This window comes from Cryptomeria japonica, chromosome 2 (assembly GCF_030272615.1).
Source record: "Cryptomeria japonica chromosome 2, Sugi_1.0, whole genome shotgun sequence".
NCBI classification, from domain to species: Eukaryota; Viridiplantae; Streptophyta; class Pinopsida; order Cupressales; family Cupressaceae; genus Cryptomeria; species Cryptomeria japonica.
Genome location: NC_081406.1, coordinates 255,807,415 through 255,830,569, shown reverse-complemented (window position 1 = coordinate 255,830,569; position 23,155 = coordinate 255,807,415). Strand labels below are relative to the sequence as shown.

Genomic DNA, 23,155 nt, shown 5'->3' with positions numbered 1-23,155 from the left:
CGGGGATTCCAAGATCAAGGAAGGAAAAGGGCTTGAGAACTGGGAATTTTTGGATTTTGAGATTTCGAGTTCAAGGAAGGGAAAGGGCTTGAGAACTAGGAATGTCGAGATTCCGAGATTTCGGGTTCAAGGAAGGAAAAGGGCTTGAGAACTGGGAATTTTGGGATTCCAAGATTCTAGGTTCAAGGAAGGAAAAGGGCTTGGGAACTGGAAATGTTGGGATTTCGGGATTCCGGGAAGGAATAAGGCTTGAGAATTGGGAATTTCGGGATTCCGAGTTCAAGCAAGGAAAAGGGCTTGAGAACTGGGAATTTCGGGATTTCGGGTTCAAGAAAGGAAAAGCTTGAGAACTTCTACCTCCTGACAAGACAATACCTAACATTTCACAATTCCATTGGTTTTGTCCTTGATCAACTGGGGGCAGCGCTAGTCCATGGAGCATATCTTTGATCGGTTCTCACTGATGGACCAAGGATGTCATAATATGACAACACTCGCCAAGGAGAGTTGGAATTTCTTGTGTGCTTGTGCCTATGCCTGCCTCGATTCAAAAGAAAATACACTACAACAAGATTTGCAAAGGCCTCACTATAGTCATTATAATCACCTCACTATTCTTACTCCACTCAAATGTCAATGTTTTTCAATTAATATTGTGATGGTATTCAAATGATACACATATGTTGAAACTCCTACAGCCCAACAATCTTGAAAACCCTTGACAACACAACCACCTAGAAAACCCGTGACAACTGCTGCAAATGCTAATATTTTCTGTCGTAAACCATACAATAACATATTCATTCAAGCCAGCAAACCCTAAGCAAACCTAAGGCTACACTGGCCCCTTATCCAGACCCAAATTGGACACAGCAAACTCAGTTAGGAAAAAGAGCCGAACCAAGTAACATAGTTAGAAACATAAGAAGCAGCAAAAGACAATTCGTAACCAAATTGAAATTAACCAATTCTTCCCTATGAGCTGAATTAATAAATGATATTAAATTCTAATTAGTTACTTCTCAAAGTAGCATGCACATTAAATATTAATTAATTATTTAAATGATTAATTACTAAATAGCATTGTCAAACAAGATGAATGGTAAATTGCCAAGGATTTCATATGGTAGTTTTACCTGATTCAACATTAAATATATTACATTTTTAATGCATTCAACATGTCTCATGGGGACTTCAACATGGTCATGGCTGAATTTGATGGAAGAGATACCTCTCAACAGTGGCATCCAAACCCACATGGAGATATATTAGATCTGTCAAAAAATATTGCTAAGTTAACACTAGATCATTGTGGCATGACCATCTCTAATCCCTATACAAAATGTCTCCAAGGTTGGATTATATCAACCATTATTGGTACCTTATCAGCTATGGGAATTCATTTCTATGGGCTTCTTTAATGATCTCTTCCCAACACAAAGAAACATTGTGACAGCATCTTTGTGGTTATCTATTAGTTTTCAAAAGTCACAATATTTATGTTGCGTACCAAAAGAATTGATGATATACAAGTTGCAGATTGTTGTACAATCATATTTGGAGAACTTTTGAGTTGCCTCAACTATCATTTCAGACCATGTCTTGCAGTTCTTGAGCCATTTTTGATGATCACTGTGGAAGCTTATGGATTGTTAGTTGTGCTTCTCCATTTCATTTTTACCACAGACTAATAGCCAAGCAAAGGTTGTAACTGTAAAGTTTATTCAATTGCAATAAAAGAACATATTATATATGTGAGAATTTTATATGATTATATTGTCTAATAATCTGATTATTTTGTTGCAGGCAGAAGGAGAGAGATCATTAATATTTTTCTATGTCTTCTCCAAATGATTCATGTCGGGCTTTATATGTTTTAGAAGACCAGTCAATAGATGTCTTGACCGGTCATGTCTTTTAGACATGACCGATCAAGGCACCTATTGATCGGTGCACATCCCGATTTCGGTTATGTTTGGTAACTAACATTAATACTTAACACTCGGTTGAAACGGTGTTAGTTATGATGCTTTGTTAATGGCAGGAATAAATGTTTATCCCGATAACAAATAGCATTACATATGCTATCGGGTTAATACCCCGATAGCATATTAATGCCGATTCATAAATGAATCAACATTAATATGCTATCGGGTTACTAGCCCGATAGCATTTAGATCGACGCTTAACTATGTTAAGCAAGTCGTCGATCTAATCCATATTTATACAATGTCAATATCATAATCATGATCAATGTTACAATCTGATAAACATATTCAGTTCGGAAAGCATAAATCAGATAATCTAATAGCATAGATGAGTAAACCAAAACAGAATAGAGAAGATTAAAGGGTTAGGAAAGTCTTATCTTGCAGAAGCTACTAATGCATTAACAGTAACCTGACCTTAGTCCATGCTCTCCATGTTACTCATCAGCACAGTACGCAATAGGATGACTAACCACATGTAATTCAACATCAATAGAACCAATCTGCTCATGTTTCTATAGGCCATTCTCCTTTCAAAGTTTGTTACAGCATCCTTATGAGATTATGATTGTTCAAAAGAAGTGGAGAAATTTTCAGTTGCCTCAACTATCATTTCAGACCATATCTTACAGTTCTTGAGTCACTTTTGGTTATCATTGTGGAAGTTTATGGATTGTTAGTTGTGCTTCTCCATTTCATTTTGTCCAGAGACTGCTGGCCAAACAAAGGTTGTAATCTCACCTTAGTCCATACTCTCCATGTTTCTCATCAGCACAGTAAGCAATAGGACAACTATCTACATGTCATTCAATATCACTGCAACCAAGCTGCTCATGTTTCTATAGGTTATTCTTCTTTCAAAGTTTGGCATAGCGCCCTTACAAGATTATGTTGTTCTTTTAGTTCCAAATACATCCCACCAATAGAAGTAGCAAAACATAGCTTCTTCACTTGTGCAGTGTTTGTCAAAGCTTCACAGCAAAATTGATGACATCTGCAGAAAACTCTTGCCCAATTCAAGGCATTTCATATCCAACATCAATTGCCACATCTTTCCAGCCTTTTTGATTGCATTTTACTTTACTCAGATAGATAAAGGGATTCATAAGAATCATCACAAGTTACAAAATATCAAATACAGGCCTTGCAGTATTTCCAAGTCATTGAGCCTAGATCTTTCAACGGTGCCAATGACTTTGTCAATGTAAGCAAGCTAAGGTTATATGAGCCATCATACTTGGAAAGGGTTTCTATCAATTGCTCAAGCCCCAAAGGATCCAAATTCCCAATCTCTACAAGCATAAATAGAAAGTACATTGCTCAATGTTTATGCTAGCCTCAATCACAAAGAAAAACAATTATTTGCCTTACAAGCCACAAAAGCACCCAGCTGATGCAAACCCAGTGGTTGTCTCCATCATCTTTTGCAGAGAAATTCCCACATCACTGCAGGAATTGATAATAATCTCATCTCAAAAAGGAGGACTTGATGAGTCCATCCATTACAGTTGCTATGAAATCTACTTGTTTAGCTATAAATCAGTCAAGTAAATATGCAAATGAGTTAATAGAATTATTCCAACAAAGAGAAGATAGAAATAAATTAAAAAGGAGGTGGATAATCGGGAGTTGAAGAGTTTAAGTGACTTTTTTAGATTTTTAACTTATACACATAGACTTCTCTTATGTCAATATTCATTCAAAACCTGAATCATATCCATAACTTAGCAAAGAACAAAACATTTGACCTATAAACTAACTCTAGTTTTACTAAGTTATGTCCAAAGCTTAAACATTCTTTAGGAAACATCAAAATATTGATAGCTATGTCGTTCAATAAAAATGTTTACCAATTTCAACATGTCAACCCTAAAACTGAAAATAGTTCTTTCGAGTTACAAATTATTTTAAAAGGTCAGAAATAAACTGAGAAGAAAGACCTTGGCAGGATTCTGAATCTCCCTTGCAGTCATATCCAAGGCAAGTGCATAACCTGAAAAGTTGAAACATAGAAACCTTTACAGATATGATCCAAAATAGTAAAAAACAACTCAATATGAATGAGAACCTTATCACATCAACGAGAAACAGCATTCAAGAATGCATTTTTTTGAGCTGAATGTGGGTTTTAGCTAAAACAACAGCTTATAAATATTTATACATCACTGTCAATTTCAACATCCCATCTGAATTAGAATTTACATGTTCCTATGGTGTGACTAGTACATGTGTTTGGATAATTTACATTTCTCATAGAAACCAATGTATTTCACATTTAGTAGTGTTAAATATCTTTAATAAGTTTTTCAATTGTAACCTCAACCAAAATTGTTCTTGTTTCTTGTTCTTCTAATAAGAATATATGGATTTTATCCATCTACCATTTGAAAATAATTTTAATTGTCATTTCCTGATCAAACCAATCTCCCTCAACCTGGCATAAACTATTCTTTCCCAATCTAAATGTCTTTTCGCCATCACATGCATAATCATTGTGTCTCTGCAGTGACTGCATCTAGCCATCAAGCATCCTGGCCCATTTCTATAACTATATGAATCATGAACACGAGCAACTACCCATAAGGATTTAACCCCTAAAATAAAGATTCTATGGGCAATCTATTTTTAAATAATTTAAAGCATTGGTTTTTGCCACCCAAAAATTATGCTTTGAGCTTGTTAAACCCATCCAACCAATAAGAAACTATCTTCTGTTACCAGACTTCTAAAAATCTTTAACTACAGGTTTCAAAACATTCACTTGTCATTAACTACAAATTTCAAATTCCTTGTAATTACTTGATATGCACATAATTTCGTATTAAAAATTTGCTATCTTGATTATCCCATTGGATCATTGACATAACAACCCAGCGAATGCAGTTAGAATGTGTAGTTCAGTCCATGCATGCACATTCAATAATTTCTTTGACTTGTTAAAAGAACAGTAAACATTTACAGCCTTCAACACCTTTGTAGTTGAGATGGTTTGTTCCCAATCAATATCTATTGTGTGACAGTCAAGTTTTCTGTCTAAATTAAAATATTAACTTTGGAGAATATCTCCAATGGAAGCAGAAATTAATGCAAAGTAGACCCTGTCATGTCCCATTTTATTGATTAAAATAATTGGGAGACCTGTATCTTACTTTTTTATTTCGCGTAAGCTAAGGGATGAAGTTGGAGAAATAATTTGATAATAATATTTTAAGTTTAGTCCTAGTAACTTTATTTTAAAACATTATAAACAAACGACTTAAATAATATTAATATAAAGTGGGTATCTAAATGGACACAATAAGGCCCTATTTAATATTTATTTAAAGTGTTTAAGTGGACAGTCTTTAAAGGAAATTTTGCAAGGAGAAGAGAATTCAAATTAAAGGGGGGCAAGATAGAGTTTCCAAAATGAAAAGAATTGCTCAAAGGAAAGCATCCAATTTATGAAAGCAAAACCCCCTCTTTAATTGATAGCTTGAGCACTTGTGTTCATTTATTTCTCCTAAGTACAAAAACCTTGAAGCAGTTTCACCTAGCAATTGCAATTGTGCAGAGAAGATTGTAGCATTTTTTTTCCGATTTTTAGTTGCTATTGTACTGCTACATTACTATTTCATACCACCATTACAATACCCCTGCTATAGTACTATTCTGTATAGTCACTACAACACCTTGTCATCATGATTTAACATTTGTAACACCAGTTTGTATCAACATATGAGTTTTGTTGTATGAATTGGTTGCTGATCTCAGTCACATCAATCATCTTATTTATAGTGTTGTTTATTTCTACTGTACCTTGGCAATATACTTGTGAGTTTCGCATTTTGTTGTTACCCATATTAATCTCTATTAATTGAATATAGACTACATAAGGGTTTGATTGAATATTGTTGTTCACATTAGTTAAATATCGTTGTTCATATAACTATTTTATAAGTGCCAAATTATTGAATTTAAAATGCCAAAATGTTTCAGTATTAAATATTCATTTGCATTGCTATTCACTATTTTTTATGTCCTATTATTGCATAGAAAAGAACATAAAAAAAATTCTAAGTTTATAAAAATATTAGAAAAGAGTGATATCAAAGTTTGAATCTTGCCAACCTATAGGGTTAGTGCTAACAATTTAATGCAACCAATGAAAGAGACTAAATTTTATCAGAGAGAATAGACAAATTTGCAAAGTTAGAATGTGTGATATCCCCAATATAATTAAATCTAATTACTTTGTTGTAAGGCCCCAAATTTAATAACAAATCTTTCAGGCCCTTTTTTTAATTAGATTAGGCAAGTTTTGGTTGGTCGTGTCGGCCGGTTTGTAACCCTTCGGGAAGTTTCCCGGAGCCCATATATATGGCCGTGTTAGTCATTGTTGTAGGTATGCGAATTTTTGGTATCTTTTCTCTATTGTTCGAATTCCTGTTGGAGTTCCGTTATCCGCCATTTCGGAGGTGAAAGACCCTCCCTATTTGGTATTTTGCAGTTTCGGTGGGGTTCACCTCTCACCCTATTCTGTCATTGTACTCGTTCCGGATCTGGCAAATCTTGAATTTTTATCGTTGTTTACTTTCTCCAATTGCATCTCTGTTAATCTGGTTTACATGCATAAGGAGGACTCCTAATATTCAGACTCCATTACTCCGGAAGATCACCACACAACCGCTGAAGCTCACTGTACCTCTGCATCTTTACAGTCACACACCGTACTACCACGCCTTCTCTCCTCACCACCGCACGGCCTTCTTGTCCCCACCGTACACCCCTTGTCACCACCGTACGACCTTCTTTGGTCCCACCGTACAACTCCCTCACCACCGTACGGCCTCCTTTGGCCACACCATACATCTCCTTCGCCACCATACGGCTTCCTTTGGCCACACCGTACACCTCCCCCACACCGTACGACCCTCTTGTGCTCCATTGTATGGCCTGTTTGACATCACAATACGGCCCTTCCCTCACTCCCCCGTATGGCACTTACACCGTACGAACACTCCCTCCTCTCCTACCGTATGGCATACCCATCGTGGTTCCTTTGCCTCACCAGCTAAATTGTACGGTCAGGCAATGGCTCTCCTTCCTACCGTACGACCTATCCATCGTAGTTCCTTGCCTTACCAACTATACCATACGGCCAGGGAACATTGCAGTGGCATCAGAGCTTGTGATCTTGCCAGCCTGTCGTGTAGCAGATGCAAGTGTACACCAGAAGGAGGTACTTTCAGCCGATCAAATGGGCGAACTACAGGAGCCTACAAGAGAAGTCATGGTACTAATAAGGGAGCTAACCAAAAGCCAAGCTCAGCTCAACGACACCCTAACCAAAGGAGAGCAACGACAACAAATCATGGAGGAAACCTTACAACATTTGGCCTTGGGAAAAATGAATGGAGAACAGAATGGACACAGCGATGATTCGGTCACGGGAAGGTCAAACGTCCAACGCTCACATTCACGGTCGCTAATGCCGAATTTTCCTCAAAAATCAGAAGCACCACGAGGGGAGCCAGAACCCACCTTTCAGGAGATGCAAGCACAGTTGAGTCAAGATTGGAGGGATGCAAATCTCGAAGGGGGCATATCCTTCAAGGATTATGTGGAGCTCCGGATGAAATACTCGAGCGGCAGAAGTCGGGGCCATTATGGACACTATAACAATGACATCAAGTGGAAGGTTGGCAAGATCAACCTGTCATCCTTTGATGGGGCCAGAGCGACCTCGGCACGTGCCTGGGTTCAAAAAGTTGATACTTACTTCCAACTCAACCCGATGCCTAAAGATGAAGCTATCAAGTTTGTTGCACTCTACCTGGAAGGGGTCGCGCATGAATGGTGGCACCATGGAATGGTCACTCTTGGCCATGACCAGATAACTTCCTATGTCGAATTTACAGAGAAGCTCATAGATCGATTTGACGGGAAGGATCCAAAACTCAATTTCAAAGAGTTGGCGCAACTAAAGCAATCGGGATCTGTGGACAGTTACATCACAGAATTCCAAAGACTATCCGTGTCGGTGACTGACATCTCAGAGCAGAGATTGGTGGTCTTGTTCATGGACGGATTGATGGAACCACTGAAAGGTTGGGTGAAAGGGTTCAACCCCAGCACGCTCACGGAAGCAATAAAAAAGGCCCGTAACATGGCAACATCTTCCTCTTCCAGAAGTTTTGCGCATACTAAACCACCTTTCGTTCCGAGGGAGAGGGATAATAAACCCTATCAGAAGGGGTCATCGCTCGATGAAACCACAAGACAGGAACTTGGAAGGAAGAAGTTGTATTTCACCTGCAAAGAACCATGGGAACCAGGACACCGGTGTTTGGGATAAGGAAAGATTCACTATATTGAAGTGATGTCCGATGGAGAAGAGGAGCATGAAGAAACCCCAAGGGAAGAATCGGCCGAAGAAACCATCTTGGCGGAGAGAATCTCCACATTGGTTCGGAGGGGGGGCGTCATTGCCACACTGGCGGGTACCCCAAGGTGCAGTGTATTTAGAGTACGTGGTACAATACAAGAGCAACAAGTTCTTGTTATGCTCGACAGTGGAGCCTCGCTCAACTTCATAAACTCATCCCTTGTCAACCGAAGGGGCTTGTCAAGGTGGCAGGAGGCAATCTCCTATCATGCACTCACCTAGTTCCGCAAATGAGCATCACCATAGGAAATTACACAGTGACCGATGATTTCTTTGTTGTGGATCTGGATGACACGGATGTCATATTGGGTATTCAATGGATGGAGACCCTCGACCAATACACACAGAGCTTCAAAAGGATGGAGTTCTCATTTGAGGTGGATGGTAGGAGGGTGGTTCTCAGGGGAATGTCGAATGGCGGCCCAAGGGAGGTTTCTGCCAAAAGAATGGAAGCTATCTTTAGACATGATGAAGTAGTTTGGGCAACACATTGCTTGATCTCAACAAAACCTGCGAAAGGGCAACCGACTTACTACCAGGATGAGGAACTTCAGTCGATTCTGGATGGGCATAGTTTGGTCTTCGCTGATATTCCACCTGGTATACCCCCACACCGAGGGTTTGACCACACCATCGATTTGGAGGAGGGAGCCAAACCCCTTATCACCACACCCTATCGCCACCCAAAGAAGTTCAAAGATAAGATAGAGAAAACGATCCAGGAACTCCTCAATAAAGGATGGATCCGGCCCAGTTCTAGCCCCTTTGCGTCCTCGGTGGTACTGGTAAAGAAGAAGGACGGGACTCTCAGAATGTGTGTCGACTATCGTGCACTAAACAAGAAGACTATCAAGAATAGGTACCCCATTCCCAAGATCGATGAGCTATTGGATGAACTACATGGCGCCATCTATTTCTCCAAGATTGATCTCCGCTCTGGCTACCATCAGATCCGTATGAGGGAGCAAGATGTGGAAAAGACGGCCTTTCGTTGCCATTACGGACACTATGAGTTCTTGGTCATGTCGTTTGGATTAACTAATGCTCTGGCCACTTTTCAATCCTGCATGAACCACATCTTTAACAAGCAACTGCGTAAGTTCCTGTTGGTATTCTTTGATGACATAGTCATTTACAGCAAGACCTGGAAGGAACATGTGGGGCATTTGGATGAAGTATTGGGGATTATGGAATCACAATCACTGTATGCCAAAAGGTCCAAATGTGAATTTGGAATGACCGAGGTCCTGTACTTGGGTCACGTCATCAACACCCAGGGGGTACAAGTTCACCAAGAGAAGATTCAGGCCATTTTAGATTGGCCTCCACCTAAGACTCTCTCAGAGCTGCGCAGATTTTTTGGTTTGTGCGATTATTATAGAAGGTTTGTGAGAGGATTTTCACAGCTTGGGGCACCACTTACAAATCTGACAAAGAAAGGATCCTTCCATTGGAATGCGCAAGCGCAACAGACCTTCAACAAATTAAAAGAAGTTATGAGTACGAGTCTAGTTCTGGCACTACTAGACTTCACTTGCCCTTTCATCCTGGAGTGCGATGCCTCGGGGGAAGACATTGGAGCGGTGTTGATGCAAGACCATCACCCCATTGCATTCGAGAGCCGGAAGCTCTCGAGAGTTGAGCGATTATATTCCATCTACGACAAGGAGATGCTCGCCATCATACACGCACTGACGAAGTTTTAGCAGTACCTCGTCGGAGCAAAGTTTGTTGTGAGAACAGACCACAACAGCTTGCGATACTTCTTGGAGCAGAGGGATCTGAATGAATGACAACAAAAATGGGTGAGCAAAGTCCAGGCATTTGATTTCGACATTGAATATGTGAAGGGAAAGAATAACGTGGTTGTTGATGCCCTGTCAAGAAGGCCTGCCATATGTTCTTTATCTAAGATTTCAGCAGATTGGAAGGAATACCTGTTGGTTGAATACTCCAAGAACACTTTTGCCTGCGAACTAATGGATGGTCAAGTGCAGGATGACCGATACAAGGTGGTTGACGACATCATTTATTACAAGGACAAAATTTATCTGGTACCCGAATCCAAGATGAAGGAAAAGGTTCTGAAGGAATTGCACGACTCTCCCTTGGCTGGACACTCGGGATACTTGAAAACCTACAGACAGATCCGTGAAAGGTTTTCCTAGAAGGGGCTTAAGAACGACGTCCTGCAGTATGTGAGGGAATGCTCCACCTGTCAACAGAACAAATCTGAGCATAACCTACCGGTTGGACTGCTACAACCACTGCCAATTCCCGAACAGAAATGGGATAGCATCTCGATGGATTTCATTACTAGACTCCCCAGAATGCAAGGAAAGGATTGCATTTTTGTCATAGTTGACCGATTGACCAAGTATGCACATTTTTTTGCCATCCCCACAGGATATCAAGCAGTTCAAGTAGCCGAGTTGTTCTTCTGTGAGGTGTTCCGCCTACATGGTTTACTGCGAAACATAGTCAGTGACAGGGATAGCCGTTTTTTGAGTACCTTCTGGATGGAGTTATTTCGGTTGGCAAGAACCGAGTTGTCGCCCAACACGAGCTACCATCCGCAAACAGACAGACAGATCGAGATTGTGAACAAATGGCTGGAGGGTTATCTCAGGAACTATGTCTCAGCGCAACAGAAGGCATGGGTTCGCTGGTTACATTTGCGTGAACACTGTTACAACACCACTTATCACATGTCGATAGGCATGCCACCTTTCAAAGCATTGTACAGTTATGAACCTTCTTCGTTTGTTGACCTGGCATTGGGAGACAGTCGTGCACCGATGGCCAAAGATTGGCTTCAGGAGAGTTTAGACATCTTGACATCTCTCAAAGACAACCTACAGAGGGCTCAGAACCAGCAAAAGATGTATGCTGACCGACACAGGATTGAGCAGAATTTTGAGGTTGGTGATTTGGTTTACCTCCGACTTCAACAGCACAGACAATCCTCCATGAAGACAAGTGGTAAGCAGAAGCTGAAGCCGCGTTTCTATGGACCCTATAGGGTGGTTCGGAGAGTGGGTGAAGTTGCCTACGAGTTAGAGCTTCCTGAGGGGAGTCGGATTCACAATGTTTTTCACGTGTCATGTCTGAAGAAGGTCGTCGGGCAACGCGTCACAGTGTCCAGGGATCTGCCACCCATCAACGAAGAAGGGAAACTAATTTTGGAGTCAGCGGAGATCATCGATGTCAGAGAAAAGAGGTTGAGAACACGCACAGTCAAAGAGTTCCTTATACGTTGGAAGAATCTACCCATCGAGGATGCCACCTGGGAAGGCGAGAAAATTCTGGAGCATCCAAGTCTGCAATTGCTTGAGGGCAAGCAATGTTTGGCCTGGAAGGACTGTGATATCCTCGATATAATTAAATCTAATTACTTTGTTGTAAGGCCCCAAATTTAATAACCAATCTTTCGGGCCCTTTTATTTAATTAGATTAGGCAAGTTTTGGTTGGTCGTGTCGGCCCGTTTGTAACCCTTCGGGAAGTTTCCCGGAGCCCATATATATGGTCATGTTATTCATTGTTGTAAGTATGCGAATTTTTGGTATCTTTTCTCTATTGTGCGAATTCCTGTTGGAGTTCCGTTATCCGCCATTTCGGAGGTGAAAGACCCTCCCTATTTGGTATTTTGCAATTTCGGTGGGGTTCACCTCTCACCCTATTCTGTCATTGTACTCGTTTCGGATCTGGCAAATCTTGAATTTTTATCATTGTTTACTTTCTCCAATTGCATCTCTGTTAATCTGGTTTACATGCATAAGGAGGACTCCTAATATCCAGACTCCATTACTCCAGAAGATCACCACACAACAGCTGAAGCTCACCGTACCTCTGCATCTTTACAATCACACACCGTACTACCACCCCTCCTCTCGTCACCACCGCACGGCCTTCTTGTTCCCATCGTCCACCCCTTGTCACCACCGTACGGCCTTCTTTGGTCCCACCGTACAACTCCCTCACCACCATACGGCCTCCTTTAACCACACCGTACATCTCCCTCGCCACCGTACGGCCTCCTTTGACCACACCATACACCTCCCCCACCACCGTACGACCCTCTTGTGTTCCACCGTACGACATGTTTGACATCACCATACGACCCTTACACCGTACGGCCCCTCCCTCACTCCTTCGTACAACACTTACACCGTACGAACACTCCCTCCTCTCCTACCGTACGGCATACCCATTGTGGTTCCTTTGCCTTACCAGCTAAATTGTATGGTCAAGCAGTGGCTCTCCTTCCTACCGTATGGCCTATCCATCGTAGTTCCTTGCCTTACCAGCTATACCGTACGGCCAGGGACATTACAGAATGAAGAACTAGAAATAGAAACAGGGGAAGTGTAATATCCCTTGCCAACTCTGACCTCAAAATGCTGATTAGAGGCTCAAGGAATATCGCCAAACACTTTGCATACAACCTCTTTACTTGCTGTTTCTATGTTTCAGTCTGATAATGATTGCTTGAAATGATGTCAAATGTGATTTAAATGCTTTCAAATGGTTACTAAGATGTCTAGGCAAAGAACCATAATGCAAATGCAATTCGTTTTTGTCTTTTTGAATGCATATAGATGACCCACACAATGTAAATATGCACCTATAGTAGCTAGATATTAATACAAACAGTTGGCATGCAAACTAAATATGAGAGAGACAATTCTTGACATTCAAACTCCTTGTGACTACAATGATATTAGCATGCAATGACATTGCTTAAAAAACTGAAATGACAAGCAAAAGGCCAAGACTCTTGGCTTACAATGATGTATTTAATGCAAGTACCAAACTGATATAAATGCACACCTACAGCTGCTTAAGAACAGCAACTAATACAACTGTAAAAATGATGCCAACTACACTAGAAAAACATGAAAGAACCTGATGTAAAGAAGTTCTTATGATTGATGAAGATGTGGCAGATCCTTGTGCAAAGAATGAAGTCTCTTTGAGGCCAAATCGTGCCTCTCATGCAGCCACTCCTGTTCTAGCATGAACTTCTGATATAAAGTCATAGCAACAATAATTAAGATCTTCAACAATATCTTCTTTCAATGTATTTATATCTGCAAAAGATGTTCTCTAAACACCCCTTGAAGATTCTGAAAGAAATGTAAATCTTATCCAATGAAGCACCAACTGGACCTTTGTATGAAGCCCACAGTCAAGCAATGATTCAGCTGGTCTTTCACAGCCTCAAGATTGCATAAACACTGAAGAGATTTCGTTCTCGAATGCTGAAGTTGACTGAAACCCTAGGTCTCAATGCACAACACCCATAAGCAAAGACAAATGATCATCAATAATGAATTTGATTTTCTTTTTCTGAAAACTTTTATATCCTCTCAACTCTTAAATGACTTTAATTCCCTTTTGAAATCCACTTTAGGGTTTCAATAAAATTTTATAATAACTTTTCAAAAGGGTTGATCCCTTCATTTGGTGCAAAACAAAATAATATAAAGTATATATATTAATGATCACTTATATCTCCCTTGCAATTAGTAGATTATATTATTCCTCATATGCACTTTATAATTTGACTTTATAATCATTAAATGTCCTTTTATAATAAATTCAAATAAAGTCATTAAATGCTCTCACTTTATAATTTGACTTTATGATATTAAATCCCCTTTAATTATAGTCACATGAAGCCAATATAATATTCCCTTAAAATAATTAATTATTATTAAAGTAACACTTTAATAATAATTAAATGTCATAACTCCATTAATAACCATTATTTAATGATTCTGACTTCATCACTGACTAGCCCACTGCTCCCACTATCAATTTGGATGCCTTACTAAAAAATAGTAAGGGTCCCTCTCTAACATCCACTGACTTATTATAAATAGTAAGTCCCTCAAAACGGAACAAGGAATCTCTGAATATCAATGCCTCAAAACAAATGAAAGATCTAGTGAGATAAACACTTACATCGGCCACCTGAAGAGCTCCCAAAAATCCCAAACTGGACCCTCTAATCCACCATACTAGCCTACGAGGGTCAAAATAATAGGCTAACCCCTCGAACTCTAATGCTCGCGAAAATGGGGACATAATAGGAAGAAGTAAGAAGGATTTGAGAAATGAAGAAAAGATAGAATTTTATGAAATACACCATTATACAATTTCCACAATTTTGTGTTTTTCCAAATATTCCATTTTTTTCTTTTCTCAATTGCAAAATTTACATAAATAATGCTGATCGAATTTTTAGAGAATAAATATTCTCAAATCTAAACTGAAAGCGATGTTTAAACGTTATCTAATAAAATTCACAAATTATAAGAGACAACCTGATTTGCTAGTTCCCACTATTACACTGGCATCTAATTTCGTCACGTCTGTTGCCGGGAATAATCATTATGTTATGTTCTCATATTATGTTTATGTTATCGTCGGTAATAATGAGTTACGGTCGTCGGTTAGTTAGTCGTCCCGAAGGGCAGTTGGTCGCACCCCTTCGAGTATTATATATTGAATACCATTCCTTCTTAGTATCATCATGATAGTCGTGTCTGATGTGATGTTGTAAAGCACTTATTGTACATGGACTGTTGAATTAATACAAAAACTGGTTATTTAATATCTTTCAATTATGTTTTGTGCATTTACTTTCTGCATTTAATCGTTTACCCGTATGTGGCAAACATTTGGCGCCGTTGCCTAGACATACTCCGGAAAGGAAGGAGCGGATGGCGTACGAACACGATGGGCCTACCCGTCGGTGAGATTAACCCAGAGGCCGACGACGCGGAAACAGAACAATTGTCGTGGGACGCAAAGCGTGATGGCAAGAGGCAAAGGGGAAATTGAACCCTGTAATAATCCCGGCACAATGTTGATATAAATTGTGGCCAAAAGGAAAAATAAAAAAAATAAAAAGTTTTTTTTGTGTACATGTTGTATGCTTGCTATGTACGGAAGTGATTTATGCCAAATATACTAAATAAGAACAAAAATTAAAAGATACAAAGTGACGAATGGGAAGTGGCACAAAGAGCGTTGAATCTAAGATAGCAAATAGAACGAAGGCGTAGGCTAAGGCAGCTTGCCGAGGGACGACCGACCAAGGGGTTGCTCGAAGGGAACCCAGGAGGTGTCACGGAGGTTGCGGAGGCAGAGATAGACGAAGAGAATTACACTCTCTACACTGTCGTAGGATTGCCCGAAGGGAACCTAGGAGTCACGGAGGGTGCCAAAGGAGAACTCTACAGTTTGCCAGAATACCACCATAGGGTAAGAAGTCGCGAAGAGTTGGTGGAAGAAACAAGGCGAAGTCTAAACCTGATCGACGCTACTAGAGACCTACTAAAGAACTTGTCCATTTCGGGGGACAACCGGAGGGAGACGACCGAAGGTGATGGTACGGCTGACAGTGCTGAGAGAGCACAAGGGTACCGTAAGGGAGGCAATTTGTTCGGTTCGGGGTCAACAACCTTCTCCGGAGGACCCACGAGTGGAGCGTCAGGTGCAGGAGGCAGAGGCGGAGGATCACCACGTACAAGCACACAAGGCACTAGAGGAGCGAGACCCAGCAATGGGATGGCAAGTAAGCAGAAGCTGCCGAAGTTCAACGGCAACGGGAAGGAAGATCCTGTCGGCCATTGCCACACTTGCGAAACCATATGGTCAACGAACGGTGTTACCAACCAGGACGAATGGGTAACACAATTTCTAGCAATCTTAAGGGGAGTGGCCATCGACTGGTACTCAGATATGGATAAGGCCAAAGTCGGCACATGGCCCGACCTGAAGGAGGAGTTCGGGATAGAATTCCGCCTCCTCAGAGACGACAATGAAATAGTCGCTGAAATCTATGGCACAAAGCAGAACAAGAATGAGACGGTCCGAGCCTATAGTCGGTGGCTCAAGGAACTGTTGGGGAAAATGGAGAGTCAACCAGCAAATGGGTTGAAAAAGAGATGGTTCGTGGAGGGGCTGAAACACTTCATCCGGAAGAAGATGAAAATTGTTCCACCAACCTCGTACGAAGATGCATATAATAGAGCGATGGATCTCGAGAGCGACACCAAGACATCCAAGAAGAAAAAGAAGGATAGCTCGTCCGAGGATGATGACTCTTCCGAGGGAAGCAGCAGCGATGGCAAGTCCGGCAAAAAGGTGCAAGCCCTGCAAAAGGACATGCTGAGGATGATGAAAGAGCTAAAGGTTATGAAGGGAGGTCCGAGCAAGACTGACGACGTGGAGCTTTGGTGCACGAAATGTAAGACAGACGGTCACACAAAAGGCTCCTACCCAAAGAAGGCCTATTGTGATATATGCCAGTTGATGGGGCATCGCACCAAGGAATGCCCCTACAACATGAAAACACGAAGCCAACAAGTATTGCTTATGCAGGAACAACCAACTACATCGAGCGGTACCGATAGCTCTCAGGCGAACAACAATGCAACCTCGAGAGGCTACCGAGATAATCGGTGGGGAGGACGAAACAACAATAACAATACAAGGAGCCGGATCCAATACGACTTCAAAGGTCGACCGATGGTACAATGCAGAGCGTGCAGCCAGTGAGGGCACTTCGCCCGAGACTGCCCGAAGGGAGAGGCCACACAATATTTGTGCAAATGGTGCGAACCGGGAGACCACGAAGACGCCACCTGCCCGAAGTCCGACGTCAACTTGCTCAATGTCGAGGAAACCAAATAAGAGTAAGTGTTGGCCGTAACCCGCGCCCAAGTCAGACACGCAATGTGCCCAGACCCGGAGATGGAGAAGTGAAGGGTACGGGAAGCACGGGAAGAAATTGAGAAAGAGATACGAGAAAGGGCGAAGGCGAAGGGTACGGCGAGTACTTCCAGCCGACCGGAGGCGGAGGATGCTATACTAAATCAAATTTTAAAATTAAAACTGGAGGCGCCTGTGAAGGTACACGACCTCCTCCAGATGATGCCTCAATTATGAACGGTGTTGCTAAATAATCTCTCCCAACCACGCACCAATACCAACCACCGCACAGATGTTCCTGGGGGGTCTACAATAGACCCCATGCTATTGGCAGTTAACACTGGAAGGAACCCGGCCATTGTGGAGATGGGTATCCTTGGCACCATTCTAACCGATACCATCGTCGATGGTGGATCAGGAGTGAATGTTCTTCCAGAAGAAACCTGGCGGAAGCTGGGGAAGCCGACGCTATGGCCATCTACATTCAATCTGCTAGGAGCAGATCAACATGGAATCAAGCCCATCGGGACACTGATGGGCCAGCAAGTTACCATCGGGACGCAACCCTTCATACTAGACTTCGTGGTAATCCCACTAAAGAAAAAAGGGTATGATGCGATCTTAGGGATAGGGTGGTTGGTGGCAGCCAAGGCCACCCACAACTGGAAGAAGAACACTTTGTCTATGGAGAATGGAGGAAGGAAGTTTATCATAGACCTCGGGACACAGTTGGTTAGTGAGGAACTGGCATCATCTTCGGAATCGGAGGGTGAAGGAGAAGGCGACCTGAGGAATGAAGGATGGGGCTGCAGGGAGCCCAACGACAAAGGAATTCTCAAACTAGGAGAGTGCTCCGAGGATGAGACAGGGTCATTGAACGAGCTCTTCCACTGGCAGATGGAGGATTACGAAATGTTCCAGAGTTACAGGGTCGAAGTAAAGGAACCAGAGCAAGTAACAGAGGAGGTGTACCTGCCAGAATACAGAGAATATTGGAAGGGAGACGGCCCAAACCTCGGTGACATAGATAATCCCAAGATCATTTGTGTCGGCAACAATTGGACCCCTGTGTGGAAGGCCACAACCTTAAAAATCTTTATTATTCTTCTTCTTCTTATGTACGGGAAGGAGACCGTGGTCTCTGTAGAATTTGTGGTTCCAGGTCTTCGGATGGTCATTGAAAATAGACTTGCCACCAACGGGTCCAAATTGAAACCCTACCATGAGAAGCATGCACGAGACCCGCGAGGCCGGAAGGACACCCTAGAGTCCGGAGGGGAACCCGATAGGATGGAAGGGGACTTGAGAGGCCGGGCAGGCGACTCGAGAGGCACGGGACCAAAGCGGGAGACTCTCGGGCAAGGCAAACTGAGAAAGGGCGATCCTAGAGGAAAAAAGAAAAAAGAAAGACACGGTCGGACCATCGTGCGGTGTCTTAATCTGATATCTCCTAGTCTCAGAATGGTATAAGTTTCTTAAACAGAGTGATTTCAGATGTGTGTATTGATCTATGTATCTTACAAAAGTATATATGTTACACTTTGGCTAAATTACCTACTATACCTACTCTACTAATCCTAATGCTTAAAAGTAAAGGGTGATTGGTATGGTTAAAGGGTTTGTTTACAAATGATCAGTGCCTTTCCTCTTATTTGGGCTATAGAGTCTTATATTTCTTCAGGACTTATTGTGTAAACTTATGAGACAGTTTTTAAACCCACCCCTTGTCGACAAGTCTGTCAATTACTGTTTCTTATGAGCTCTACTTCAATGTCTATATTGTAAACCGCTTGAATGAATTTAACCCTAACTTTAAGAGACCATCCAAGGAAGAAATACAAGGAACAATTACAATTCACAAGTAAATCTTTTTTGATCCAAATCTACAATATGAAACACAAAAAAATCACTGGAAGAACACAAATAACCTTATCTCCTTTAGATAATATCACAAGCAACTGCCTTTTGAAAATATGTTAACTCTCAACACAAATGAGAAAGAAAATGCAACTGGTTATTTTTGATAAAAAGTTTAAAAGTACAAAATTGCCTCCACCTCTTGTATCTCTATTCTCTCTCTTTACATTTTACATCACACATATATATGTGGTTGAATGGTTTCCATACCCCTTTGGGTGAAAAGACACCCCCCTTTAAAATAAAAATAATTCCAAATCCCGAAATTGCCTTAGTTTATGTAATTAATTGTCACTTTACAAGTTGTTTAGGCATATTAGAGGTGTTTTAAGGCTATTTTATGGGTATATAATAGATAAATGGTCTTTAAATGATGTAAATACCCCCTTTGGTGCTTCACAATCCATTTTTTATGCCCATTATTGTGTTTATGTTATGGTTTCATATTGTGCAACAAATATAAAACATATTACTTGTACCTATTCAATATATATATGTACATATTTAGAATTTTTCTTGTTCCTTGTCTTGGAATCTGGAATTCTAAAAATTGCAAAATTTAGGGTTCCAACAGGACCACCGGCGGTGGAACCACCGGCAGTGGAACCACCGTGAGGTGGCAACACCGGCGGTGGCAACACTGGCGATGGAACCACCATACGGTGGCAACACCGATGGTGGGACCACCGACAGTGGACCATCATGCGATGGAAACCACCGCTGCCGCAAGGAATAAAGGCGCAGAGACATAAAACGCAAACATAAACGCAGCCCCCGCACAAAGGCACTCCGCCCAACAACGCAGCTCCCACACAAGCACAGGGCAGGCACACGCAAGGCATATGCAGCCATACACAGCCCTCCAGGAGGTAGTTAAGCATTCGACGTGCAGAAGGAGGCCCGTACGGTGTGTATGGTAGATGGTTGGTCGTGTATTCCATATGGGGTGATCCGTACGGTGGAGGGGTGTTGACAAAACGGGCAGGTGGTCGTACGATTGGAGGTGTCAGTGCTGTTGTTGACCGTACGAGGAGGTTGTATGGCTGAGGTGCCATCGGGGACATTACAGTGGAAAAAAAAACGACAACGACTAGATTGAAAAATCATTCGATGACATCTGGAGCCAGGATGCTGAAAATATTAGAGTGGTGAAGAAGGGTTTTGACATCTTAAAATATCACAGAAATGATGCACGCCATGCACCTGGGGCGCTGCCCTCGGACCCCGCGAGGGGCGCTGCCCCTCGACCCCGCTGGGGCACTGCCCCAGACCCCGCTGGAGGTACTGCCCCCAGACCCCAGTTTATTTTTTGAGCTACAAAACACTTTTTGAGTTGGGCGAAGGCATCAAAGAAGTCACGGTAAGTGTTGGGTTGTCCTGTACTATGAGAAAGAAGCCTGAAGCTCAGCATTGGTGGGAAGCCATACGCCGTAGAGGGAGACGAATTTGGAGGTTGCGAACAAGCAGAGTTTAAAGGAAGGCATTGCAAGGACGCAAAGTCGCACGGCACCAGAGAGTTATTCAGTTCAATTATCAGCCTTTGGGGAGTATGATGGAGGATTTGAGGTATCTCCTAGCCTTTGTGCCAGAAGGTTGTGGCCACTTCCAGGCATGCATGGTACGCTTTGAGGAACTCGGAGTATGTCTCGGTTGGACAAGAGGTTGCCTTGGTGGATGCACAGAGGGCTCGGGAGGAGCTGACCACCAGGTTGGAGGCAATACCAGCATGAGACTTAGCTCAACGTACCCAGGAGTTGGATGCCGAGAGGGCAACACCGGTAGCTATCGAGGACAAATTGGCTAGGGAGACAGTATCATTTGAGTAGCAGTTGGTGGACGCTAAGACTGAAAAGCATGTTTTGTAGACAAGTTTGGTTTAGGCACAAGAGAACTGTGATGTCAAAGAGGCACTTGAGCATTAGATGGTAGCAGAAAAGGGTTTTCAGGCGAGGACGCAACAGGTGTATGAGTTCCACGCTCGACTAGCGTTCGCAGTTCCTACAGTTCTCTACCTTGGTTTTGTTTAATGTCATCTCTATTTTGCATTAAGTCCTCCGGAGACGACTTCTTTTCTTGGGGGGGATGATGTTGCCGGGAATAATCATTATGTTATGTTGTCATATTATGTTTATGTTGTCGTCGGTAATAATGAGTTACGGCCGTCAGTTAGTTAGTCGTCTTGAAGGGCAGTTGGACGCGACGGTTGGTCGCACCCCTTCGGGTATTATATATTGCATACCATTCCTTCTTAGTATCATCATGATAGTCGTGTCTGATGTGATGTTGTAAAGCACTTGATGTACATGGACTGTTGAAGTAATACAGAAACTGGTCATTTAATATCTTTCAATCATGTTTTGTGCATTTACTTTCTGCATTTAATCGTTTACCCGTATGTGGCAAACAACGTCCTCCTTTTTGGCTGTGATACCTTTTCTTGGTTTTTTTTTTTTAAATTTCATATGCTCCCTTATGTTGGGCAACAAAGTGTCTTACTTAATTTGGAATTCTGACTCCCTCGGTCCTGATCACTGACTTTGCTTCTAGCCTTGGTAATCACTGCAAATCTTTATAAGAGTTTCTTTCAGCCTTGAATGTGGCAGCTGATGCCACATCCTCACTATAGGACTTTTCCACACTCCAAGTTCTTTGCCTACTGATTATCCCTGCGTCAAAACTTACAGCTGCACCCCTTTTTACATCTGCGATTATATTCAAATTCCCAATTGAAACTTCACAGACCTCTACTTTCCCCCAACGAATTCCTGGAGCCTCTCACATGTCCAGCAAAAGGTCCATTTCATGAATATTCCAAGCAATTCTTTTAATTCCTGCTGTATCTCAATGCAGACTTTCAAAACTTGATCTGATTTGATAATATGTGGCAGCCAATAGGATTAAAGGGTCCCATGCATTATTTTTCTCACCACCACACTCCAAAACAACAGATTTATGAAGTCTTCCAATATTTATTCTTGTCACTTGTACGGCTAGCTACATACATTTATTTCATCAGCAAAAACAAAAAAAATTTACCTGGTGACAGCAATGCCTATAAAAATGAATAAAATGTATATTTGTATTTTTTTCCTCAAGTCTGCTGTAACCTGAAAACTTATAAATTCCATTGGAAGCCCAATTTTGACCTCTGAATGAACCAACAAAATGAATCAAAAGATCTCCGTCCTCCAAATCCTAATAATCCAAGAGGGTTTCGTCTTCAAGGAAAGATGTTGAACCAAAGCCCTACAAGAAGGGTTTCTAAAAATTGATAATGATGGAATGATTTGTTTTTCCCAATAATCCTTTTTTTATTATTTTACATCCAACCCTAAATTTAATTAAAAATTCACCTTTTCCCTCCAAACTTTAAATAATTGAATAAAATTGTCTTTTAATTTTTCACTTTCTGCAAACTTAAATATTTAAACATTAAATATTTTAACTATTTTTTGCACAACCACTAAAGTTATCAAAAATATTAATATATGCCCAATATAATTTTCATCCTCGCCACCAACACCAAAAGAGCAGATGACAACTATTTATTTGAAACTTGGCACTCTCCCAAGATGACAGACCTCTTCAAGAAGTGTGGAGTGCTCCCATACTATCAGATCTGCACATGGAAAGTACCACTGTATTCATCTTGGCTTTGGAAACTATCTACAACTGTCAAACTCCCTTCCTAATAAAGTTTGCACTCTCCATGGAAGTTGGAGTTACCAAAAATGTTGGAATATACTAAAGGGGAATTACAATTCAGTATAATGCTATTGTCAACATGAGCTAGGACCAACAATGAATGACGAATATCATGGCACAATTATTACAAACAAAGCAAAGTCTAAGTATTCCAAGGCCAGCTCAAACCCTTGCAAGTGAACGAAGTGCTACTGCAAATTGAAATAGCAAAACTATTGTTTGTTCCACATCTAGGCCTATTCAGCCTAAATTCTTACAAAACAAAGAGCAAACAAAGGAAGAAGAGCAAACAAAGGAATAGATATAAATTTGCAGCTTATTTTGATGAATACAAAGCTTTTAGACTTGTTGATGTATGTTTTACTCACATGTGAACACAGAATAAAATATCAA

General features: G+C 41.4%; 1 protein-coding gene across 3 annotated transcripts in view; it reads right to left on the bottom strand.

The window, feature by feature from the left end:
* LOC131047116 (probable acylpyruvase FAHD1, mitochondrial) overlaps positions 1-23,155 on the bottom strand; it is a 296,277-nt gene that overhangs the window by 202,108 nt on the left and 71,014 nt on the right. For all 3 annotated transcript variants that reach the window (XM_057980961.2, XM_057980959.1, XM_057980960.2), the window contains exon 4: positions 3,929-3,981. In XM_057980961.2, coding sequence (XP_057836944.1) covers positions 3,929-3,981 — 53 coding nt within the window. The remainder of the gene's footprint in view (positions 1-3,928; positions 3,982-23,155) is intronic.